The 27,499-nt window shown below is 41.3% G+C and overlaps 1 protein-coding gene across 11 annotated transcripts in view; it reads right to left on the reverse strand.

The window, feature by feature from the left end:
- The window catches only part of KAT2B (lysine acetyltransferase 2B), a 65,988-nt gene that overhangs the window by 17,002 nt on the left and 21,487 nt on the right, over nucleotides 1-27,499 (reverse strand). For all 11 annotated transcript variants that reach the window (XM_043540940.1, XM_043540937.1, XM_043540938.1 and 8 more), the window contains 7 exons: nucleotides 23,169-23,350; nucleotides 21,548-21,739; nucleotides 12,778-12,884; nucleotides 11,008-11,133; nucleotides 7,617-7,753; nucleotides 5,093-5,301; nucleotides 3,911-4,037 (listed from right to left, as the gene is read on the reverse strand). In XM_043540940.1, coding sequence (XP_043396875.1) covers nucleotides 3,911-4,037; nucleotides 5,093-5,301; nucleotides 7,617-7,753; nucleotides 11,008-11,133; nucleotides 12,778-12,884; nucleotides 21,548-21,739; nucleotides 23,169-23,350 — 1,080 coding nt within the window. The remainder of the gene's footprint in view (nucleotides 1-3,910; nucleotides 4,038-5,092; nucleotides 5,302-7,616; nucleotides 7,754-11,007; nucleotides 11,134-12,777; nucleotides 12,885-21,547; nucleotides 21,740-23,168; nucleotides 23,351-27,499) is intronic.

The raw sequence follows: 27,499 nt of genomic DNA on the forward strand, positions 1-27,499 counted from the left end.
TTGGTGTTACATGTATTAGAAGCTATGGAGCGAGGGCTGTTCTTTGAAGGGAGTATTTCTCCAGAGCTGAACTCAAGGACCTCAGTTATTAGCAAAGACTGAACTATTTACAATACTTGGAAGGTCACATATGTGACCCAATGGAGGACACAGAATGTCATAGCTTCTAATTATTGATTCACTTTTGATCTAAAAGAAACAACCTCAACTCTCTTGGGGAGTAGTGTGTTGATCTAGAGGTTATTTTTTCAGATAGCTGTAATTTAAGGTGAATATATCTCTATATATTGTATTTAAGTTAAATATCAAGTATATAGATTCACAACCTTGGGGACTAACAAAGCTAAAGGTGTTCGGATGCTACAATGATATATCTGAGAAACAGATTCTTCCTTAAGACTTACTTTGGTCATGTCACTTACAAAACACTTTGTAATGGCTAGGCAGCTGATGTGCTAAGAATGCTGTTTATTATGGTAATCATGACTGTTTCATTGTTACCTTGTCCTCTTACCCCTCTGCTTGTTCATTTTACCCACCTGTTGTTTTTCATCACATGCTAAGATTTTAGGCTTTTTTTTATTCGGGTGCCATCTTTTTATTATATGTGCAAAGCACCTAGCCCAGTGGAGACCTGATCTCTGATTGGGGTCTCTAGGCACTACCACAATATAAATGAATAAATAATGAATAAAGATGTCCTCTGATGCCAAATAAAACAATTCCCAGTCTCATTCAGAAACAGAAGAGAATTATGCAATAATGTAGCTAAAAGTGAATAATCCTACAGAAAATAAACATGCTATTTATATTTCCAAACTGTCCTATTCTTTTTCTCTTGCGATGAAAAAGAACTGATACAGACTAAACCCAGTAATCCTTCACTAATGAGACAGAGTATTTTATGCTAACTGCACACAATGTAACTGAATTAATCATTCCTGCTTATGCTGCAATTATTGAGGCAATGGATAAAAAACTGGAGTCTTTTAAAAATGTCTGGGAAACATATCTGGGGTCTCCTTATTTCATTGGAAGATTGGGAGACTTCTTATGCTTTGACATGAAATAGAGCAATAAATTACAAAATGGAAAGTACAACATTACTCATGATTCACTATCTTTAATGGCCTCTGGAACATGGCAACAAAATTATATCATAAATAAATAAATATTGGAAATTTAATACAGAATACTTAATAATGACACATGCTTGGAAAAGCCTGTCACTGTGGGGTATAATACCTTTGCACCAACTTATTTCCAGTGACTACCCTTTAAAAGTTTGGGGCCCTTTTACAGACTTCACATTTAAAATTACAACCCCAGATTACGTACTAAATTGCATATTTCTGAAATTTAAGTAAACTACTAAGATACTTGTTTCGCCCTTCCAAGAGTACAACTGGTATCAAATAAGTGATTTGACAACTCATGGACCGTTGAGGGGTCCCAAAAGTTCTTTAGAAATTCTCAGAAGTGCACACGATATAAAGGGATTTTCAGTGTTCAAATTCTAAATTCACAAGGGTTTAATTTAAATAGACGAAACCATGATCAAAATGTAATGAAAAATCATTTTTTACCTAAAAACTAGAGATGTGCTAGTCAAGTTTATTTCTCTGTAGCAGAACAATCCAAACAGTAAGTTAGAGACTATGGGTATGTCTACACTGAAATTAGACACTCGTAGCTGGCCCATGCCAGTTGACTCCAGCTTGTAAGGCTCAGGCTAAGGGGCTGTTTAACCAGTGTAGACATTCAGGCTCTGTGTGCAGCCTGAGCTCTGGGACCCTCCCACCTTGCTGGATCCTGGAGCCCAGGCTGAAGCCTGAGCCCAAACATCTACACCACAATTAAACAGCCCCTTCACCCAAGCCAGCTGGCATGGGCCAGCCATGCGTTTTTAAATGCAGCGTAGACATACACTATGACATTTTCAGTGCCCATCATTCTCTGGTCACAATTTAGTGACCCATTTCAAGAGTTCTAAATTATTTTGTCTGACTGCCAACCCTGAGTGTCACATCTGAGGCTTTACGGAATTTTTTTAAAGTAATTCTGAGAATGACGCTGGCAATTACATATACCTGGAACATTTTGTCCTAGAGATGATTTTTAATTTAGCCATCTTATTTTATGTAAATTTATTTCTTCAAATTTTATTCATTCTCACAAAAACTTCTGCAGCTGAATATTCATACAGAGAAATTAAGACATACAAGCTACAATGCACATTGTACATAGAAGTCTCATGCAGCTACTTCAAAACTGTTTCAACTTTCAAAAGCCAAATTTAAAAAAAATAGTCCTCCATCTTACTTAGTCCAGCTATCTGAAAGTTCATAAAGATAGGAAGTACTTTTCAGCAGGAAGAGGCCAAGATCCATTTGTAAAGATTTTCTTATTAGCTACTGTGGCCACCTTCCACAGAAAGGAACACAGGAAGCCCAGTTTTCAGATGTAGTTATCTCAAATAGATATGTATGTTAACAGGCACCCAGGAGTGTAAAATTGATAATTGTGCACCAAAGTGCTCATGCATATATTGTTTAAGCAGCTACTTTTGACAGTTGGCCTTTGTTAGTTTTATTTGGTTGTTTGTTTTTTAAAATGCTACCCCAGCAGAACTGTTACACAAAGTGTGTCAGCACAACTTTGTACTAAATCAGCAAAAGCCATTACACAGTGAACACACATTTTTCTAATTATTTAGTCTTAGAAATATACATATCTGGACTGTTATATTTTATTGTTCAGATCTGCTGAAATGCTGGGTGAATCCCCTTGTGACAGACCGCCAGCTAAGAGAGTGAGTGAATCTCTCTCTCTAAAACTGGAGTTTAGTGAATCCAAGACTGAGGGAACATATTTAAGGCTGTAAAAGCATTCAATTCCTCCACCCTGGCTCTTTGTTTCCAAGAGCCTGAATGTAGCACATAACTTCTGCCAACTCTGTGATGTGAACTCCAAATTAGTTTCATTCTCATCTATAAACACAGTTGACTGAATATACAGCTACAGCACCATCTAAAGGCAAGAGGTTGAAATCAAACAGCAATAATTTTGATTCACCTGAAATCCTCTGTTAAAAGGAAATCTGGTACTGTACTTTTACACTCTTCATTCTTTAAGCAGAGAGGTTCATTCTTCAGGCAATTTAGGTCAATATAGCTTTGGCGCTCGGGGGGCGTCAAAAATCCACACTCCTGAGCTCCATAGCTGTGCTGACCTAACCCCCAGTACAGACATAGCTAGGTCGACAGAAGAATGCTTCCATCAATCTAGCTACCGTTGCCTGGGGAGGTGGAGTTTCTATGGCAATGGAAACTCCCCTTCTGTCGCTCTAGGGAGCATCTACACTATGGGTGACACAGCAGCATAGCTATGGCATCCTAGCTGTGCCACTATAGTGCCCATAGTGTAGACATGGCCTAACATTTAAATACCCTTCAAGTACACACTAGTAGAGTTATACAGCATGCTAGATGCAAGAATATGCCCACTTTTTTAAAACTGTATTGTTAATTGAAGTGATTTAAGGTTGTGGTCGTAGCATTACTGTCTCACAAGCAGAATGCCCATTTTCGTTCAACTACGAATGTTACAATAAGCTGATATAAGGCCAGTCAGTGAAGACTGAAGAGTAAAGAGCCCAATAATGGGAGCCAACAGATTAGTATGTTGATGGAAGATGTTTTTAATTATTCTGAAGGGGGTGGTCCTCAGACCTATAACATTTTTAGGCAGTTGAATTGCTTTGTGTGTTAAATATATTGCCAAGTATTCTTGAACAGGAAAGGGAAGCGAGAAGACGGTGATTCCAAAATTATGACTATGATCCATTAGTGAGTTCAGGCCCTGCAGAACCCAAAAAGACTTAATCAACCACTTCTAACATTGTCTTTACCTTGACTTGTTCATTAGAAGTCACAGCACAGAAAACAATCTCCGTAAATCCTTGAGATGGGAACATCCGGAAACAGATACCACCAATCACACGACCATCTTTTATTAATGCAAGGGTATTGTGTTTTCTGAATGCATAAAATAATGACAGCCTTAGTTCATGGCCATAGCACACGTGCCATCTTTCCCTCAGAAATTTATTCTTTGCTTTCCAAAAGCAATTATAAATGTCTTTGTTAAACCAAAGGAGTACATGTGGCACCTTAGAGACTAACCAATTTATTTGAGCATAAGCTTTCGTGAGCTACAGCATCCAATGAAGTGAGCTGTAGCTCACGAAAGCTTATGCTCAAATAAATTGGTTAGTCTCTAAGGTGCCACAAGTACTCCTTTTCTTTTTGCGAATACAGACTAACATGGCTGCTACTCTGAAATTAAATCAATTGCTTGTATCTATAGAACAGTTGCTGATTTAACTAACATCATATTCCTCATCTACTGTAAAATGCCTTATAAAGAGTTTTCTTGCCTTTGTCACTATAAGTTATACAGTTATGTTGCATTTCTTATCACGACTTTACCCTGGCTAAATAAGAGATTAACAGAGCTTCAGAACATTCAGCCTTTACTACCAGATGCCTGATTCCCTGTGTGCATTCTACATAGCTTAAGTGATCAATTTCCAGCATAGGTGACCAGGCAGTCAATTATTATCGGTATTTCTAAGCACCTATTCTCAAAAGCACGCAAAAATCAGAAGAAATATCCATTTCAGCAGCACTTACACCATGTGCTAACCATTAAAAGAACAAGACTGCCATCGGTAAACGCTTCATAACTGTTTATGGCAAGGTTCAAGAATTTTATTGCAAACTTCAAGGTCTGGGAAAATTTACACTGCATCCATTCTCTGCACTAGCCAATAACCAGTGCTATTAATCTTTAACTTTTATGACAGCAACAATGAAGATTATTTCCAGATTTCTCACACCTTCTGATATCTACATTCAGTAAATTCGGAAAGTAGCAACCTGATATATTTGCTAGGCTCAATCTCTGTTTGAAATAATAAAGCAAGCATAGAACAGACATGCTTTCTGTCCTTTTTGTCCTGTAAATTGATCCTTTCCTGTCTATCTACCGCACATTACAGACTCTCATACATCAGAAAGAAGATACTAACGGATCAAAGACCAGGCGTGTAATGTACTCCTTTGGCATTCTGGGAAGCTGATGGGAGAATACATTCTGTAAGCCAACTAGCCACATCATAATCTTTTTGTTTGGCTTCTGGTTCAGGGAATTTCCAACTACGTGAAATTCAATCACTCCCCGCCGCTCCTCTAGTCTTGCTGCTTCATCCCGGGCTGAATGTGCTGACAGAAAGTTAGTCTGTGTTGTGCAAGAGGGGAACAAAAATACATTTGAGAGAGTTTGAGGAGATACGGTCTTAATTTCACATCTATCAATAGGACAATCAAGAAATGTTCTAAGTCTCCCATTCATCCTTTTACAAACAGAGCTGCCTCTGGGTGTTAAATAAAAAGTGATTCTGCCAAATAAGCCTGACAGAGTTTTGATTTTATTACTTTCCATAATTACACAATTACTTTAAGAATTTGAAAACAACATTTCATTTTCTTCTAATTTTGCTTCTAAAATCTGACAATTGTGTGTCTATATCCGAATGGAGTGGAAACTAATACAGCCAATTTGTTTAGCAACTTCTACTTGTATAACACCTTACCATGCCAAAACATTTTTGCTTTTACATGGGTGTAGCGGGACAGTTACCCCACTCTGGTGGAAAAAAGCTAGGCTGATTCAGGAAGCAGCCACAGCTCAGGCCACACCCCAATCAGGCCACACCTGGCCCTGTTATAAGGGCTCAGGGAGGAAATGGGTCAGAGTCTCCTCTAGCTGTGGAGAGAGAAGGACCTGACTGCCTGGGAGCTCAGGGTACCAGGAGTAGAGGAATGCTGGGGAGCTCCAACCTGGCAAATCTCCCAGTTGCAGGCCTTACTAAAGGCCAAAGCAGGTACTGGGGTTGCAGAGGTGCAGCCTGGGGTTAGGCAGAGGCAGCTGGCCCAACCCCTTTGCCGATGATGAGTGGCCTTTACAGACTGCAGTTTGCCCCAGCGAGCGGGGGCTAACTGACAACAGCCAGTAGCCCCTGAGGCAAGGCGGGTGTAGAGGGTTGGAGGTTCCCCTGGGAGGGAAGACCCAGGGAAGGGGGTACTGCAGTAGGCAGAACCCCAGGGTAAGGGGCACCAAGGTCCGGGACGGACACGGGGGCCTGAGGCAGGTGAGACACCAGCCAGCAAAGAGCGCTCCAAAGCTGGAGTTGAGCTAATTCCCAAGACGACCAGCAGGAGGCGCCACGCTGGTGAGTCTTCAACCTCAGCATCAACTGCAATCAGCATCTACTGCGGAAGTCTGAAAATAGTATTTGTTAATTGCTACGCTAGCAATACTGGAAAAAATACTTTTTGTGGGCCCTATTAAAATTGTGGCTATATTTTGTTTTTAAATTTTTAGCTTTATCATAGTGAATTAAATGAACAGGTCATGAAAGCTCATCACAGTTACTCATAGTGAACAAGCCTGAGGTACTCCTAACCACCTATCCTTTAAAATGTGATTAAAAAGGTTAAAGATAGTTGTTGGATACTAAAATATTTCTAATGCTGTCTGAGAAAACCACATACTTATTTGCATAGTCAGTGCTCCTTGGAACTAACACACTACAGACATAGGACTGTCACCAATTACAGTGGTGCCCACAGTAACGTTTATTTTGCACTCGACCAGACTTCCATGCATTGTTTGCTTTCCAGGGCAAAGTTTAGCTGCTGAGCATCCAGTCACTGCCAGGCCCTGCATCCTGATTGTCCCAACATTCACAATGAACATACCCATCAGTCAGATTACAAAATTTGGGAAAGAACTTTGTAAAAGCTCCAAATCTTCTGCAGTCTCTGGCTGAAACTTGGCAAATATGAAAGACCGGCAAAACATAATCAAGAGGAGAGTGAGGAGAAGGAAGAGCTGGCAATGCAAACCAAAAAATGTGTGCAATGTTGTGGTGTGTATGCTAATGTAGAAAATGGGTAGAATGCAATTCAGTCGCCCATGTCCCGTTCCCCGCCCCCTCCCGTTAAGGAAAAAGCTATACGAGAAAAAGCAAAGAAGTTGTTTCATTTTTGAGCCTCAGCACATCTACATATTCACTAAAGAAAAATCGACCCTGCTGTGATTGGGAGAAGTTTCAAATCTGAATCTAATATTCTGCTACAAGATTTGTACCAACTTCACCCATGTTTTAAAGTAACAAGAGAAAATATGAAACATCTGCAATTAACAATGAAGTATTATAGAACTGCTCTGTAGTAAAAGTACCTCGTAAAACAAGCTGTGAGCAATCTGAGTTGCTGAAGCATTTCTTTGCTACCCCTGGTATCAAAGTGTCTTTGTAAATGGTACGTATTATATAACAAAAGATTTTTTTTTACTCTCTATTTATTGTTCTGTCAAACAGTGCATTTCATTTGAGAAACAGACCAAATATTTTCCTTCATTTTAAGTAAAGAGAAACAAGGCATGATAATTATAATGGATCCTTAAATTCTAGTAGTTTATATTATCCCATTTGTGTTGTAATGGTTACAAAAGTGAACCGTCAATATTGCCAGGTCTATATTTCTCACCTCTGGCCCCAGCATCGCAGCTGGATCTGTAATTGTTGACATCACTTCATTGATCAATTCAATAGGAATATCTCCTACAACTCTGGGCCTTTTTGAATCTTCCTGAGAATAAGGTTCAGTGTTCTTTCTCTTCTCTCCTACACAGCCAAATCAGAACAAAAAGAAAGGATAATTTAAAGGCCAAACAGGTTGCCACAGACACAGAACATATTCCATTTATAAGACAAAAGCAGCAAGAAATTAGCCTAGTGAATCCTGCAGTGGATCTGAGCAAGCACAAGCAGGCAGTCAATCACTTTCCTAATGTAACTGATTTCTGTAAATGAACTAGATTTGACGTGCTTTTTCAGCAATGCCAGAAGTCAATTTTACAATTCACGGTACTGACGTGATCAATCTTTATATTAATAAGTCTGTACTAGGCATGAATCCATTACTCAGAGCCCTAGGAAATCACTACAAGTCTTGCTAAGAAACCACACTATATGCTTAAGTTGCAACTGAGCTACCACTGAACTAATGCAGGCAGCTGGAATTTAGCTGCCAGATTTGTGGATGGTACATGAGTGAGAACAGAATTCAGCTCTGTCTTAAATAGCTCTCCACAAACCTGTCCCATAATGATTAAATATCTTCCCACTGCTATTTAACGTGTAGTTATGGTATGAGTAGTGACTAAAAATGGCACCTTCTCTGACTCAACATATCTGCTCACTGCATGGCTTTACTGACCAAAACAAATTTTCACTCCAGTCTGCACTAAAGAGACAATATAGCTATTTAAGACAGAGCTGGATTCTGTTCTCACTCATGTACCATCCACAAATCTGGCAGCTGAATTCCAGCTGCATAATCTATTACTTGTTGTGTAACAGACAGGAAGAAAAGAGCTTAGCTTTCAGATCCCCTGCTGTATATGCTAGGCTGGCATTTAAAAAATAAACATATTTTGATTTGCAGTATTAACTGCTTAAATATGAAAGTCCTTGAGAGGATACCCAATGATGTCAGTTTAATAATTGCCTGTTTGCCTTTAGCTGCACTTTAATCTTCTCCTATTGTTGTTGGCAGCATGTTGTGTGTCTAAGCACTATGGGACTAGGTTATGAATCATCAATTTAGACCATGTTCTTGCTTTAGTTGGTTTGCATTCTAACATTAGTACTAGATTTTGGTGCGTGTATATAATTTCATTTCTTTTAAAAACCTGGAAATAGAAGGAAAGGTCACTGGTATGTTTGTTTATATCAAATTATCATATGTAAACATCACCAGAGCAACATTGCCTTTATGCTGGAATGTCAGCACTGACTTGAGGACATACATACGTTCGCTTGCACCACTTTTATTTCCATAAATTCACATTAAAGCCATTTGGCTTCTCATCATCACAATGTCCTCTTCCGAGATTTGTATTGCCACCATCTGGAAATCACATCAACCTCACAGACTTGCACTAGCACTGTTACAAGCATTTGGGGATGACAAGAAACCCCAATAAAGTGAATAGTGAATTAGCACAATCACAGAAAAGTTCTGAAAAGCTTCCCACACTTCGGAGCCAATAGTTAGGGCCCTACCAAATTCTTGGCCACGAAAAATGCGTCATGGGCCGTGAAATCAGGTCTCCCCCCATGAAATCTGGTGTTTTGTGTACTTTTACCCTATACTATACAGCATTTCTCAAATTGGGGGTCCTGACCCAACAGGTGGTTGCAGGGGGTCAGAAGGTTATTTTAGGGGGGGTCATAGTATTGCCACCCTTACTTCTGTGCTGCCTTCAGAGCTGAGCGGCCAGAGAGCAGCAGCTGCTGACTGAGGGCCCAGCTCTGCAGGCAGCTGCGCAGAAGGGTAGCAACACAACATGCCGTCCTTAATTCTGCGCTGCTGCTGGCGGCGGCTCTGTCTTCACAGCTGGGCTCCCGGCCAGCAGCCGCCGCTCGCCAGCTGCCCAGCTCTGAAGGCAGGGCTGCCGCCAGCAGCAGTGCAGAAGTAAGGGTAGCGGCAACATAACCCTCCCTACAGTAACCTTGCGACCCCCCCACCCCACAACTCCTTTTCGGGTCAGGACCCCTGCAATTACAGCATCACGAAATTTCAGATTTAAATAGCTGAAATCATGAAATTCATGATTTTTAAAATCCTATGACCGTGAAATTGACCAAAATGGATCGTGACTTTGGTAGGGCCCTACCAATAGTACATATTTTTGCCATTTTCTTCAAAACATCAGAAGTTTACTAAATCCACTTCCCTTTAAAAAATTAACTCAAGTAATTTTACCCAAAACTTGATATAACGGTGAAGCTAGTTATGTCTTACATGTTGTGATATCTTAGAACTAAATATCCACAACTGATGTTTTTTAACTCATTGTGGAAACAAAAGTGCAGCTGGTCTGACAGTATATATATCATATTTCAACCATATGTAACTTTAAGAAACCAAGATATTAAAACCCCCAATCAAAATACAATAGAAACAACACTGGTGTTAATTATAGACTGAGATGTAATGTAGTAAAGGCAGACTGAAGACTGTTTTTAAAAATGAGTTAAATGCTGAATCTCCCAAATAGCAAGGGGCAGAGATTATCCACTATATGGCTAATTGTAAATTTATCTTTTATTTGTATTAGGTCACAGTTCTCTGGCTTCCACTCTGCTATGATGTCCCAATAAGCATCATACTGAGATGTTACAGCTTTCAAGTAAACACACTGGTGCACAGAGACAACATATGAAGGGAAGGGGTCTGGGTTAAGATTTTTTTTTATTGTGTTGCAAACATTTTTGGTTGTTGTTTTTTTAACTGTCTCATTTTGTAATCCAAATAGCATATGCTGATACATGCTGGAGCACAGCAGTGGAATGGAAGCCGGTAACATGACTTCAAAGGACTTTAAACTCCAAGAAAAAAGCAAGTTCATAAACAGTTATCTGCTGATATCCCTCTGCTTCCTACTACTTGGAACATTACGCATGTGACGCTAAAATTGCCTCATTTTTCAAAAAAGATTTTTGGGTCACCTTTGATTTTTTTCTTCTGGATTAACATGGGAGTTTTAAATCATATCTGTAAACAAAACAATAGTCCAGTAAATAACTGAGAGTTTGAACTAAACTGGGCATCATTTTGCTTTCCGTGACAGTGGATATGTTCACCAGAGTTCGACATGTGGTGAATGCTATGCTGTAATTTGTCTACATTAGAAAGGACACCAATTCTTTAAAGGTGACTTGTTTTCTCTGGTCCATCAAGGAACAAAGTCTGGATTTCAGCTATGCCACAGCTATTAAAAGTAAAGAAAACTATAGGTTGGACACAACATAAAGCCATGTTGTGATAATTAGGCTGAACAGAAGACAAGATCAACTTCCTTTCAAGTTACCTAGAGCTGGGTCATGGCAAGAAGAAACTTTGCAAGCAGGACTCATACTTCCACTGTTGGGTTGTTCTAGAGATGAAGGACTTGCATTATACGAAACAGACCTTGCCACAGGGGGAGGACTGATAACTGCAACAATATAAAAGAGAAAGAATGTTCAAGACATTAGAATTCACCACAACGTTGACTGGAAGAACAAACAAACAACTTCAAAGAGTTACACTGGTAGCAAGTATCCAATGGGTTTTCAACAGCACTCCATGCTATGTAGTGCAATCAAAAACCAGGGTACAGAATGCTATTTGTGTCTACTTTTAGAAGGGGTTTTTTATTCTGATTTCTTTTATTGTATTTTAAAATTTGATACTGCACAGCAAGCCACGTTCCTTGATGTGCAGATGGGGATTTACGAACTGTATCTTCTAAAAGCTTCCAGGTAACAAATACAGCTCTAACACTTTCCATTGTCTTACAGAGCTAATTTTACTCAACTGCCAATGTCAGGCTTTATTCCTCTGCAGTGTTGTGCAAATGCTAGTAAAAATGGGCTTCCTCAACATACCTACCTAGCTAGTTGGCATTCTGCCACGTCAAGAAACGATTTGCAGCCAGTTCTCAAGGGTCTTCTAGGAAAAGATGTAAGATTTCACTCAAGTGCACTCCACTTATACTACCTGGTCTTGCCTCAGCACACGGGGCTGGACTTGATGACTGTTTGACGTCCCTTCCACTCCTACATTGCTATGATTCTATGAACGTGCAATCCAAACCGAATCCAATGAAAATGACTCTTGTGGCACCACTTAAAGCTATACAATTATTTTTCAAAATAAAAACCCCACACTTCTCCACCCCTTCTCAAATAGATTTAATTCCACAGGCTCAGATTTGTTTAGTGCCATTAATCATTTTCTGACAAGGTGGTTCCTTGGAAACTGGACACATGCAGTCTCTCTCTTTGTAAACCCTTACTGTTATGGCCTCAAAAGCAGCAGGCCCCCTTTCAATTGTTTTCTGAAACATTCATGAGGGAAGAACCTGGCTACTTTGACACTGAAGGAGTACACGTCAAAATTTGAAGTGTACTGAAGATTAGCTGGTGAAATGGCCTTTATGACCAAGATACATTTAGCACTATATTGGGCCTCTCTCTTAAACCATTCATAAACAGGATGGATTAGGTGGGGGTGGGGGAAGCATCTTAGTATAATTTCACTTGGCCCTTTAACAATTTAGCAATTTTTATAGATATATTTTTCAACAGGTGTCCTCCACCCCAACCTCGCAATGCCCATATATGATCAGATACTAGTTAGGAATTACTCAAAGTTACATGCCTGTCCCAATAGAAGGGTCCCTAATATGCGGTAAGAGCCCCATTATCAGAGACACCAGGCATGGTATGGGGCAGGATGTGTCAATGGACACCAGGCAACGCTTGAGGGAGCTCTAAAAAAACAAGACAGCTAAAGTACATATGACAGCAACAAGATATAAAATGTTCTGAGGTAAGACACCAGTTGTATGCTTTTGCGGAGTATTTCATCAGGAGAGTATTTCATCATTCCATGAGGAACCAGAGAGACTGCTTCCTGTGTACATCTGGCCATGGACTGATATTCAAGCTACCAGTTTTAACAGAAGCTTCCATATAAATCTGCATTTCCAGTACTGCCTCGTACAATTACACCATTTTCTCTCAGTGGAAGATTTTGCAGATGTAGCATATTCTTTATATAGTCTCTCCCTGACCCTGTCCTAAATGCAGATTACCTGTTTGGATTCCTAGCTGGCCAGTTCGAGAAGAGGACACCATGAAATCCTGATCCCAAATAGGAGAATTCTGACTATACACCTCTTCCTCTAGCATGGATAGAAACCTAGATGCAGAAATATAGAGGCAATGTTAAACACCACAGAATTACTACTACCCAAAGGAAGATAGGCCTTCCTTCAGAATAATCATTTAAAACTTTCATTAAAATCTTTTGAATACAGAATGAAGAAACTGGTGATTCTACAACTGAACATTGCTGGACAGTTTTTTAAATTATTTTTTAATTAAATACCCATGATGAACGTGTAAAACCTGAGGTTATACACCTTAACTAGAAGTAAATGTTTCCTCTACTAAAACATTTTTCGATCACAGACGGCATACTGCATTTACATAGCACAAGTGAGGGCAGCAATAGGAGAGCTGTGTGTTGACAAGCAAGAGTGTGTTGGTCTTATGCAACTGCAATACATGCTTTTCCGATTCATTCTGAAAAATCTAGGATTTAGCACAAGTTTGCATTCTTACTTTCATGTTGATGTACAAAAATCCCAGTAGCATTAGCCATTTACATTGGCCTTATGAAAACACTTACATGTAAGTGCGTAATTACACCTAGTGCTTATATGACATTTTAAAAATTAGTCTGTACGTTTAGAAAAAATGAACGTACTTTACACTCTTTTATGGAATGTCTCACAAGCATAACACTCAAGTGTTACACATCAGAACACCCAGCATGCCTTCATAGGACCACGACAGCAATTCCCTTTCATAGCTCAGACAGCGGCACATCCTCTGGATAGGTCTACACTGAAGCTGGGCCATGTAATTCCTAGCTCTGTTACACATACACGCACAAGTTTTGACTGCACTAGCGTGCTAAAAATGGCAGTGAGACCACAATGGCACAGGCTAGACACCTGGTTATGCAGCAAGGATCTCAAACAGCACTGTTCTCAGGCGGCTGGCTTGAGCTGCCACCCATGCCTCCATGGCCACATTGTGTCTTTTAGTGTGCTAACTTGGTGTGTGTGTCTGTCCGAGCTGGGAACAACAACTCCCCCTGCAGTGCAGTCGTACCCTGTGGTACCCAGAAGGGTTTTTAGAGGCCAGAAGCTTCACAGCACACAATTTTACTCTCTAGAGGAGTCCTTATTTATGTGAATTGTCCAACTGAAATCAAATGTGATCATTTGAGTGAGAAATCAGTTAAACTGACTCAGGATCCAGGGGTGAATTTTCCTGAGGCTTTAAAGGTCAAACCAGTAACCTAGGCAGTTTCAAAAGAAGATTTAAAGTCGTTGCAGGTGCTGCCCCAAGGTCCCCCTGCCACATTTTGTGGTTTTACCACCTCATTTTTTGTTTGTAAATGTTTTTCTCTGCCATATCCCCATGTGAGAGACCTCACAAAACAACTGGGAAACTGACTTTGTAGGAGATTCAGTGACACTATGTAAAGTGCTGCCAAGGGCACTAAGAAAAAAGGCTGAAGATGCAATTGTTACTCCATGTCTTTCCTTCTTCGACCTCAACTACTCTCATCTCCAGAGTCCCCTGTAACCACAGCAAGTACCAGATTTCAGAAGGACTTTGGGAGTAAATGCAGCTGGACTGTTAATAGGTTTTTAATGCTGGAAGACCATCTGATTGTATTAGTTTAAAACCCAAACCACCTTCTCCATCCACACATACACACACACACGTGTAGATATGCACATGTACACAGTCCCAGACACCAGGCAGTGGACACAGACACCACTCAGTTCCCAAGTGATATCTCACTGAAATAAGAACCTAGATCATCACGGCCAATTCTTTGTTGGATCATATGACCTGGGATCAGTTCCCAGCTCTGCTTTCCCATATCTGTGGCTCAGTTTCCCCACTGTAAAACAGGCGGGTAATGAGACTAACTACCTTTGTACAGTGCTTTGCAAGTTCCAGATCAATAGCTGCTATAGAAGCACTGAGTACTAAAGGCTACCCATACCTCCCAAGAGCTCAGTCCAGTTTTAACCCTTATTCTGTTCCTTCCTTTTTTCAGTATTAATAACAAACATTATTAATAATTATAATTTATAATTATTTGTATTACATTAGCATCTAGAGGCCCCAAGTGATATCAGGATCCACTGCGCTAGGTGCTGCAATATCACACAATAAGAGACAGTCCATGCTCCCAAGAGTTTATAAGCTAAATAGACAAGAGAGAGAAGGAGGGTGGGAGGGAACAGAGGCCCAGAGTGGGAAGGTGACAGGCCTAAGATCACACAGCAAGTCAGGGGCAGAGCCAGAAACAGAACCCAGGACTTCTGGAAAGAAGACTGAGAAGTGACTTGATCATGGTGTTTTAATGCCTGGATTGGGTTTAAATATCAGGTACATAGGGCTCTTTAGCACAACAAGAACCAATGGCTGGATGCTGAAGCCAGACAAATTCCCATTAGAAATAAGGTCCACATTTTTAAGAATGTGGGTGAATAGCCATTGGAACAAAGTCCCAAGAGCTGTGATGGATTCGCCATCTCTTGATGCCTTCGAATCCAGACTGGATGCCTTTCCGGACAATGTGCTTTGGTCAAACACAAATTATGGGGCTCAATCTAAGGATAACTGGAAGAAATGTAATGGCCTGTATTATACAGGAGGGCAGGGTAGATGATCTAATGAGTGCTTCTGGCTTAAAAAAACAAACAAAAAAAACAAAGCTATGAATCTATGAGTAAGGACTACTCAGTAAGGCAGGGATGTGGTTCCCCGTTCCCAGCCAATGGGAGCTTTGGGGGAGGTACCCACTGTCTGCCCCCTCTCCCTCAGGGGCAGCAGGTACATGGTGCCCGCTGCTTCCCGGAGTGGGGCCCGCAGCACCATGGGGGTAGAAATCCCGGGGGCTGGATCCAGCCCGCAAGCCGTAGTTTGCCCACCCCTGCAGTAAGGGGTTGCAGGACTGAGTCCCAGGATTGTATTTTAGACATAGTACATTTATACACACATATGACACCTGGGGACTCAACTGATATCCACTATAATTGAAAATGGCTATATAACGTTTTAAGCGGTTGAAACGCACCCCCTAACCATTTTTCAGTCATACTGACCGTGAGCATCACAAGAGGTTAAAGTCTAGTCCAGGCTGTTTACAGGTGTCAGAAATATTGAATGTACATGCCCAAGACACAGTGGTCCTTGTACTCCCCTCATTGCCTAGACGCCCACAGATATAACACGTGTATACTTACATTGTGTCATTGTGTCACCATAAACTTGTACCTCAGAAAATACTTCTGAATTAACCCTCCTTATTTTCTTTTTAAAATACTACATTATCTTGGTTAAGAAAACAACAACCTCTGGGTACATCTACACTGCAACAAGAAACCCACGGCGCTGCGTCTCAGAGCCTAAGTCAGCAGACTCTTGCTTGTGGGGCTCAGGCTGCAGAGCTAAAAATAGCAGTATGGACGTTTGGGCCGCCTGTGGCCATGGTGGCAGCATTTGAGAAACACTGCCCTAGAACACTGGTGTTATAATTATAACTAAATCACTTTACAGCATAGACCCTCACGTGGTCTCAGAGCCTGGATTTCACCCACGCCTGAATGTCCACACTGCCATTTTATAGCCCACACCCCAAGCCCTGCAAGCCCACGTCAGCTGATCTGGGTCAGCAGCAGCAGCTGTGCGACAGGTCTTTTACTGCAGTCTAGACGTAGCCCGGGGTTCTCACAAGAAATTTTTTGGTGGCCTCAGAGTGCGGCCACCAACTATTGCTGGTGGCCGCTCTGACAATTTGTCCTAAAATACTTAATTAACAAATAAATATGCCCATATACATGTCCAAATCATTATAATTTATTTATGCAGGGTTTTTTGGCAGACTCAATAATAAAAATAATGTACAGTTTTCTCTGTTCTTTACTGGACCTAAACAGAATAGAAACAAATACTGTGTTTTTTAAGCCTTGCTAGCTAGTAAGTCTGTTTGTGTGAAAAGTGGTATTTGTATTTTGTTAATATCACTTTTCACAGCAGCAGATGTGCTAGCTAGCAGGGAGGCAGTGAAAAGTGATATTAACAAACATACAAATATCATTTTTCACAACGGACTTACTCAGCCCTGGCAAGCTGGGGGATAAATTAAGCCCTGGATGGGGAGGTGGGTAGGGAGGCAGCTTAGGGCCAGGGGTGATGAAGGGGGAATGAGTCCAGGGACCGGAGGCCTGCAGCTGCACAGCCCGATGAGTCTGGGGCCGGAGGACGCGGTGGGGGCCTTGAGCGATGTGCAGGGGTGTTGAGCTTGGGGCCGGCAGTCACTGCCACATGGCTGGATCGTGTGGCCCCATGGGTCAAAGTCCAAAACCCTGCGGTCCAAAACCCTGCGGCTGGGGGTCAGAGCACATGGCCAGAGCTCGGGGCCAGAGGAGGCAGCAGGTGGGGGGGCGGGGTGAGCATGGCGCCAGGGCTGGGGTCAGGGCTCAAAGCCCGTGGCCAGGGTATGGAGCCTGCCACCACACGGCTGGAGCCTGCCGCCTGCCACCCCAGATCTGAAGCCCAAGCCCTGCTGCCTGCCTGCTCCTCCAGCATTTGTGGCTCCAGAGGGGGCAGGGCCCAATCCCTACCGGCTGCCATGGGAGGGGCTGCCCCCCCAACCCATCACCACCCTGGAGGCTGCAGCCACACGAAAAGCCCCTGGTGGCCGCATGAGGCCATGGTGGCAGCATTTGAGAAACACTACCCTAGAACACTGATGTTATAAATTATAACTAAATAACATTACAAATCCCTCAAAGATCGCTTTTAAGGCACACATGCTTACCCACCCATGTGGAGACATTACTGAACAAAGTACAAGTGACCATACAGGGTCTGACTGCTGAAAACTTCGCTTTGAAAATAAGAATTAGCTCAGTATTCTAAACTGTAGCTTGCAGAATGAACTAAGTCTAGGTAGCAGAGGGAGATAGAGTGGAAAAATAATTCAGAGCAGGAGTATAGTGTATAAAAGGTTTACTATTCCACTCATACTTCTCACACGTCTTTTAAATAGAAAAATCAAGAAATTGCAGGGATAAAAGTGCTTTTCAAATTAAATTTCCACCAAGCCTAGTACAGTTTGGGTTAGAACCACAACTATGTAAACATGGCACCTTCTTGATCCAGAGATCTGCTCCCTATTTAATATACTACCATTTTACTTTAGGGGCCAGACTGTGATCCCCTTTCCCTTCCTGAGAAATACCTTAACTCCACAAGCAGTTCCACTGACTTCAATGTAATGAAAGGTAATATGAGTAAGGGGTATCACAATCTGGCCCTTACTATCCAAGGTAAGTTTATATTGCTCTTTACTCCTGTTGGTGTTAATCCATGCTAGCATTTGACAGCTCTTTGCTGAGAGACACAAGGTTGATGAGCTAATATCTTTTATTGGACCAACATCTGTCTGAGAGAGAGAGAGAGAGAGAGAAGCTTTCAAGCCACACTGGTTATTTCTACACTGCAATTAGATACCTATGGCTGGCCCATGGCAGCTGATTCCGGGGCTGCAGGGCTGTTTAACTGCAATGTAGACTTCTGGGGTAGGGCTACAGCCTGAGCTCTGGGACCCTCCCCCTCACAGGGTCCTAGAGCTCAGCAGCCCCGCAGCCTGAGCCCCAGGAGCCTGAGTCAGCCAGAGGTGTCTAATTGCAGTGCAGACATTCCCACGCCTGAAGAAGAGCTCTGTGGGTAAGGTACTCCCAGGGTCGCAGCTAAATGCAAGGTGGAACAGATTGTTCAGAATAAGTAGGTAGCACATATTGTAAGGGACCATTCAAGGTGGAGTGGCCCATTAACATCTCTGCAGCCATAGGACAAAAAGGGGTTAGTAGGTTACAGATTGTTGTAATAAACCACAGATCCAGTGTCTCTGTTCAATCCATGATTTTTAGTGTCTAGCAGAGTTATGAATTTAAGCTCCCAGGCTCATCTTTTGAAAGCGTTCTGCAGGTTTCCTTTGAGGTTGGGGACTGATAGGTCAGATATTGAGTGACTGCTTTGTGAAAAGCGTTCACCCACAGCTGAGAAGGTGTTTTTGTCTTTTATCATTTTCCTGTGTGAGTTCAATGATTATCTGATTTCACCCACATGGTTCCTATTGGGGCATTTAGTGCACTGTATGAGGTACACCACATGTTGTGATAAGCACATATAGGATCCATGGATCTTGAAAGGTATGTTGTGGGGGGTGTTGATCATTGTACCAGTGGAGATATGTCTGCAGGTTTTGCATCTGTTGTTCTGGCAGGGTCTGGTGCCACTCCAAATTGCTCTGTCCTTGTCTGTGGGGAGTTTGCTCCAGATGATGAGCTTGAAGAGATTCAGGGGAGGGTGGAGTTGCTTGAAGGCCAGAAGTGGGGGCTCCCCGGCCCAGTGTGGTGGGGCGTGGGTGGGCTCAGGCTTTGGTCCCCACTCCTGGGGTTGTGTAGTAATTTTTGTTGTCAGAAGGGAATCACAGTGCAATGAAGTTTGAGAACCCCTGTGCTAAACAATCTGTTCCACCTTTCATTTTGCTGTCATTCTGGGAATATCTTTCCCACACCTGAAGAAGAGCTCTGTTTGGCTCGAAAGCTTGTCTCTCTCATAAGCAGAAGTTGGTCCAGTAAAAGCTATTACCTCACCTGCCTTGTCTTTCTAATATCCTAGCACCAACATGGCTGCATAGCACTTTGCTTGGTCAGTTTCACTACTTTCCTTGTATAGCCCGTTCTTTCCATGGAGAAGGAACCTTTATAAATATCAATAGGAGAACAGAGCCACTTTTGCAAAAAATAAAATAAAAAAAAATTATTTTTTTAAATGTCTGTGCTATTTTGTGCAAACAAGTCCATTTTTAAAAAATAAAGTTCATTTGAAATTAAGGACCAATTACCTCAACAAAGTTCTGAGACTAGACATATCTCCCACCCACTTCAAAGTCGGCATATTATTGTTTTGTCAGTTCTGATAGAAGCTGCAACTAGTACTGAATACTGGAATACTAGTAGCTGAAAGCCCATGCACAGGGTGACCAGATAGCAAGTGTGAAAAATCAGGACGGGGCTACGGGGGTATATAGGTGCCAATATTAGACAAAGCCTTGAATATCGGGACTGTCCTGAGAATCTTGGGACATCTGGTCACCCTACTTGTGCTGTCACATGGGTGTGCCAGTTGAGCCACTATCCACTACTAAGTAATCCACTATCTGTGCAGACTCCCTCACACAGCAAATGAAATTGTTATATGCAAATTAGCTGTAGAATTAGGGTAGTGATAGGCTGAGTTACCTCTGATATCACAATGGTCTAGGATTCTTGGCATAGCATAAATAAATGCCTTACTATAGCCAAAAGCCTATGCTGTCACACAGGTGAAATTCATAAAGCCAAAAGGCCTAAGAATTTAAAAATTGGATAGTAACAGATCACGAATCCCAGTGATGATTGAACTTGGTGGAATTCTGAACAAAAAGAGCTCTTTTGTAGCTGTTTCCATTGTTTCACACTGACTCAACAGACATTCTAGCCTTCAGAGTGACACACAGACAGAATGACAATCCTGGAATTTTATTATATAGATATGTTGAATTGGTTGTCATTAATATGGAGACTATGGGGCTGGTAGCAGCATCTTCACCTCGATCAGTCTGTCTTTAAATAAATGATTGCAGTGTTGTTGTACTTGTGTTACTCCCAGGATATGAGAGCGATAAGGTAGGTGAGGCAGTATCTTTTACTGGACCAACTTCTGTTCGTGCAAGGTACAAGCTTCCAAGCTACACAGAGCCCTTCTTCAGATCAGACCCAAACTCTGCGTTTAAAAGCTTGTACCTTGCACCAACAGAAGTTGGTCCAATAAAAGATTTTGCCTCACCTACCTTATCTCTTTTAATAAATGATTCCATCTAGGTCTATTCCAAACAATCAACTTTGTGTCCTGTTACTATATTTCAAATACATTAATGGAAAGCAAAGTAGGATCTGTGAATATTACTCCAATGACAGTAGTACAATACACTAATTTTTTCTTTGCTACAGCAAAGGAGCATAGAAAGATGCAGAGCTAAACAAACTGATAGAGAACAAATGTATGGTACTACTTAGGGCTGGTCTACACTACCACTTAAGTCAATGTAACTTACATCGCTCAGGGGTATGAAAACGACACCCCCTGAGAAACGCAAGTTACAGCCACTTAAAGCGCTATCCACACCGTGCTATGTCAGTGGGAGATGATCTCCCGCCAACATAGCTTCCGCTTCCAGCGGAGTAATTATGCCAGCGAGGGAGCACTCTCCCGTCGTCATAGCACATCTTCACCAGACACGATGCAGCTGCTCCAGCGTAGCGCGGTAGTGTAGATCTGCCCTTAGGTATTTATGTGGTCTAAAGAAAAGGAAAAAGAAACAGAAACAGTATCCTATCATAAATTCCAGTATAAAGTGAGAACAACCCCTCTGGCAACAAAAACAGCCCTACTTACAAAACAAAACTCCATCTCGAAGAGATACAGCCCCTGTATTAAATATAAGTAGAAGGTATGAATGTACCAAATGACTATGTGTAGTGCAGGTGACAGCAGAGGGCTGGTGTAACATCTATTTGTCACTGAACATCGGAGTAAATAGTCTTTCTGTTGCAGATGTAACCAGTTAGTTGTTCTAACAAGCATTTTTGCATCTCAAGACAAAATTGCATATTGCTAGTTAACCATCTTAAAGGAAGATGAGCAGTTACTCCTTACTTTGGAAAATGGGTGAGGATTAGTGTTCGTTTCTCTTGAGGAAGCTTGTCTTTTTCCTGTCTAGCCTGCTCCAAGAGTTGCCGTCTCATAACAGTAAAGACAGAGCGTAGCAGAGTTCTCCCAAAAACCTGTGTGGTTTCATATCGAGGTAGACTGTCACAGAACTGGGGAACATTGCAATAACACAGCCACCTACAGCAAAAAAGCCAGATAATTACCTCAACCTGTGAATAACCTGATGTGTCAAAACTACTAGCAACAAAAGAAGACAAAATGACTATACAAATCCATTTTAGGTCCCCTGCACATACAGCGAAGTAGCACTTGCATGGTCTGCCATTTCTCTGAAAATTGGGTAACTCCTTTCATGATCTTCCCAAACTCTCTCTAAACTTCAGACCCTGTAAAACACTCTTGCTACTGAATGAGGGAGCATATCAGACATACCTTATCACAGCATATGTGCAGGGGGAATTTCACTTTTTTATTAGGACTGACCAAATTTATCTAAACTTTCCATCCCTCCCTTTCTCCAAGTCACTTTCTCTCACTAAATCTAATCCCAATACTCTCCTTAACTTACAAGTGACTCATTCCATAAAGGGTTCTGTATAGTCTATTAGCAGACCAATATAAAAATACAGCATTTTGTGTTACATCTCTCCAGGGGATGGATTGTGGCACTGAAGGGGGTAAGCAGCAGTACAGTTGACTATGTAGAGTCAATTTTATAACCAAGATTTAAGTCTGAAGTGATATCATATCCCCTCATTTACGCACACTAATAATATGTGTCATCACTGTCACAAACAGATGGGGGAATAAAGACTACCAATACGGTGGTCTATTAGGGAAGTCTATTACATTATAAATTATTCTTATTAACTTAGGAATATTAATTTTTTATCTGAAAACTTTTGCCTTTCCTCTTTAATACAGCTGATGGAATTGAAGTTTTGTAAAAGTGATAAAATTAAGATGATCAGTGTAAAGACAGAGAGCTCTGTTGATCTTGAACTGCAGTCCTTTCTAACCCCCTCCTTGGAGCATTTGTTATTACAGAAGACTAAGTAGCATCTCCGCTGCTAATCCAAAAAGAAACTATACTACCTTTTAAGAAAAATAAGTTTACAGAAATTAAAATATATTAGTTTTTTCCAATTAATAAGTCATTCCTTAGAATTCTGATGGAAGTGGTGAAAATACACACATGAATTTTCATTTTAAGGAATCTAATAATGTCAGGTAACCAGTTGGCTCTCAGATATTTAAAGATGGTGTTAATTTGCACATTTCTCATACTTCAGTTTGAAACAGAGGCTTTGAAATGTCTAAATTTTTTTAAAGGTTTTTAAACAACAAGCTTCATGAACGTATAGTGCATGAAATGAAGCCTGACATTCCACTAAGCATCCAATCAGATTAAGAGTAATTATTAAATACAGCCCCATTTCTGTAAATAGAAGTGACAGCATGGGCCTCTTATGATAGCATGGAACTTCATTGATGCCAGTAGGTCTACAGGTAAAGACAGTGGTTGTAAGAAATCTGGGTTGGCGCATCTAGCTACAGAATCAGCGCCTATATTCTGAAAGGGAAAACTGAAGCGAAGCATAGTTACCTTGTATAGTTCACTTTATAGCCAGCAATGTCATCATTAGGTGATCTCAATTTTCGCTGCAAAGGTGTCTCCAGATGCCAGTAGTTGATGCGGTTTAGAAACATTTTAGCCAGTTCAACTATCGTTTGCCTTTCCTTTGATGGTAGGTGGCTAAATTTGTACTGTACAAAATTATTCACTCCCTTAAAACAGACGGTGAAAGTGATGATTATTTAACAATTCAGGCATAACCTTTTTCCCTGTGAGCACTATTAGCTTTTTTTCTTATAATGGAACTTATATTACAAAACAGAAAAAACACATATTGGGTCGTTTGAAATATTTGCTCCTGTCAGAGGAGTAACCAAAGTATTGGTTCTGCTAAATGGAAAGTTATGCCTGCTCAAGTGTGTTTGATTCCATTTCCCTCTGGGACTGAGCAAAGCATGTAACATGCTAGCTAAGGTGTTGCCATCTGAGAAAGACTAGGCAGATGACCAACTGTGATTACTGTTACTGACTGGCCAGAACTGCATGCAAACTTAGCAGAATGTTTTGGCACAATCTGTCTGCCACTGAATTGTCCACACTCAGCCCACTTACTGTTTGCTTCACCGACCTGTTATGTCTTGTCCTTTAGATTGTACATTTTTTGAGGCAAGGGCTGTCATTAACTATATGTTTGTACAGCACCTAGCACAATGGAACCTTGCCCTGGCGTTATCACCTCCAGGTGTTATCACAATAGAAATGTCTATCAACAGTAGTGTGTATGTGTAACACAGTTTTCTGCTGGAAGGAATTCAGATCTGATTAAATATTTGTGGCATTAGCCTGCAAAGAGTATATACATCAACATGTTAGCGGATGTGGTGGAAGTCTGCATTTCAGAAACAAAGTCTCTGGGTTGTATCCCCCAATACTGTATGTGTACCATGTAGTCGTGGATTCATTAAACTCACAGGGTCAGACCAACCGAATCATTGGTGAGTCATACCAACACTTTCCTGTTTCTGCAAAATATAAGTTTTCACTTAAGAAAAAGAGTTTCTATTCCTTATGATTGAAAAGGCACCCTTTCACGGAAATCCATTCCAATTCTGCATTCTGGTGTCAGCAGACAGACTAAAGCAATAGCTCTAGGAGAGGCGTATGCTTCCTGCAATCATCCCCATGACAGAACAATGCCAAAATGGTTTCAGGAGGTCAGCAGAGGGCAGAAACAACCCTTTCTTCCTCCTCCCCATCTCTGCAGGAGGGAGCCAAACAAGGGGTCTGCCCTCATCCCAGTCATCCAATGGCAGCAGGGAAGGGTGGGACAGGCTCAGAATTCACACTCTGTTAGATCCAAGCCATGCCCTTTGCCCCCAAGAGGGAAGAGAGGCACCAGTGGGAGCCTAAGTTCCCCCCTTTCCCTCCTCCTCACCCACACGGAGGGGGAAAGGGTGGCATGCATGTCCCCATCACTCCGAGACCCACCAATGACACTAGCAGTGCAGATGAGCATTAGCGCTGAAGACTACAGATGAAGATTTAAGGAGAGATATTGTTAACAATATTTAATTCTGGATCATGCAAGCAAAAACTTCCAGCTACTTTTGAAGTGTGGGTGGAGCTTGGAGTACTTCTATCTTACTCCTGTTTATACAGTGTGTTATTTCTTCATGAATTGCCTGTACTGCGTATACACATCACTTCACTCTTTATATTACCCCTGTCATAAATATAAAGGGAAGGGTAACCACCTTTCTGTATACAGTGCTATAAAATCCCTCCTGGCCAGAGGCAAAATCCTTTCACCTGTAAAGGGTTAAGAAGCTAAGGTAACCCCGCTGGCACCTGACCCAAAATGGACAAGATTCTTTCAAATCTGGAGGGGGCAGGGGAACAAAGGGTTTGGGCTGTCTGTGTGATGCTTTTGCCGGGAACAGATCAGGAACGTAAGCCTTACAACTCCTGTAAAGTTAGTAAGTAATCGAGCTAGAAAATGCGTTAGATTTTCTTTTGTTTAATGGCTTGTAAAATAAGCTGTGCTAGAGGGAATATATATTCCTGTTTTTGTGTCTTTTTGTAACTTAAGGTTTTGCCTAGAGGGATTCTCTATGTTTTGAATCTGATTACCCTGTAAGGTATTTACCATCCTGATTTTACAGAGGTGATTCTTTTACCTTTTCTTTAATTAAAATTCTTCTTTTAAGAACCTGATTGATTTTTCATTGTTCTTAAGATCCAAGGGTTTGGGTCTGTGTTCACCTGTACCAATTGGTGAGGATTATTATCAAGCCTTCCCCGGGAAAGGGGGTGTAGAGCTTGGGGGGATATTTGGGGGAAAGACTTCTCCAAGTGGTCTCTTTCCCTGTTCTTTGTTTAAATCGCTTAAACATTGGCAGCATACTGTTGGCAGCATACTGTTCAAGGACAAGACAAAGTTTGTACCTTGGGGAAGTTTTTAACCTAAGCTGGTAAGAATAAGCTTAGGGGATCTTTCATGCAGGTCCCCACATCTGTACCCTAGAGTTCAGAGTGGGGAAGGAACCTTGACAACCCCTTTAATAAACACTCAAAGAGAATTAAAATGTGTCATTAAAATAAACTGCCACAATTCATACTCTTACAAACAAAAAAATAGCATTGCTGCCTTAGCAAATGTTTAATGTGTGACTTAGATTCTTTTATTTTATAACAATCCAGAATTTAGCAGAAAATATTGTTCATTTGACATGAAATCCTTTCAGAATAAACTGTAAAGAGAATTACCCCCTCGTAACAACCCACAGAGATTTCTTAACCCAATTAACCAAAAGGAAAACTTAAAGTGCTTTACTGCTAAAAAAGAAGTTCTGTACAAAATGTATATTTTAGGGAGTAGGAGTATACAATATTACGTACACTAATTCTTTTTTGAAAAAAGAAATTTAGTACATAACATTATGTACACTCTAATTAGTCCTAAAAAACAAGGAATGCTGCTATGAAGAGTGTTATTTTACTGAGTTATGATAAGCTAAACTCAAAGAAACATTTACACAGTGTGCCAGTTTAAAATAGGCTACGTAAGAAAAGAGTATACTTCCCATTAAGCCACAGATTGCTTGAAAGATATTCAGGCCCTGATTCAGCATAGTATTCAAGCATGTGAGCAGTCTCATTGAAGTTAACAGAACTGCTCGTGTGGTTGAAGATAAGCACATGCTTATGTATCTTGCTGAATCAAAATCTCAGTTTCTGTGTATGTTATCTATCTATCCATGTATTCATAAAGGCACCAACTAATGTTGGTTTTCTTTCAGTTGTTTCTGCTTTGTAATCCTGGGGTGAAATCCAGGCCCCACTGAATTCAATGGCAAAACTCCCACTGATCTCAATAGCACCAGATCTCATGCCCCCTCCCCTAAGGCCTCACCCTCACTCCACCTCTTGCCACTCCCGCTCCACCCCTTCCCTGAGGCCATGCCCTCACTCCTCCTCTTTTGCCCCTGCTCCGCCGCCTCCCCCAAGTGCCTCCCTCCCACCACCGAACAGCTGATCAGCAGGACTGGCTGAATAGCAGATGGTGAAGGGTGGTTGAACAGCTGATCGGTGGGTTCTAAGCACCCACTATATTTTTTCCATGGGTTCTCCAGCCCTAGAGTACCCGAAGAGTCGGTGCCTGTGATTCAAACTGAGAAAAAACATTCTAGATTACATTAAAATGTAAGTTGAATTGTAAAAATAATTCTGCAAAAACAAAGAGGAGTCCGTGTGCCACCTTAGAGACTAAACAATTTATTTGGGCATAAGCTTTCATGGGCTAAAACCCACTTCATTGGATGCATGGAGTGAAAAATACAGTAAGCAGTGTATACATACAGCATATGAAAAGATGGGAGTTGCCTTACCAAGTGCGGGGTGGGTCAGTGCTAATGAGGCCAATTCAATCAGGGTGGATGTGGCCCGTTGACAAGAAGGTGTGAGTATCAACAGAGGGAAATTTACTTTTTGTAGTGACCCAGCCACTCCCAGTCTTTATTCAGGCCTAATTTGATGGTGTCCAGTTTGCAAATTAATAAAGACTGAGAGTGGATGGGTCACCACAAAAAGTAATTTTCCCTTTGCTGATTCTCACACTTTCTTGTCAACTGTTGGAAATGACCGACGTCCACCTTGATTGCATTGGCCTCGTTAGCACTACAAAAGTAATTTTCCCTCTCTTGATAGTCACCCCTTCTTGTCAACTGTTGAGAATAGGCCACTTCCACCTTAATTGAATTGGCCTCATTAGCACTGATCCCCCACTTGGTAAGGCAACTCTCATCTTTTCATTTGCTGTATTATATATATATACACACACACACACTGTTTACTGTGTGTTT

Source organism: Chelonia mydas, chromosome 2, assembly GCF_015237465.2.
Source record: "Chelonia mydas isolate rCheMyd1 chromosome 2, rCheMyd1.pri.v2, whole genome shotgun sequence".
NCBI lineage: Eukaryota > Metazoa > Chordata > Testudines > Cheloniidae > Chelonia > Chelonia mydas.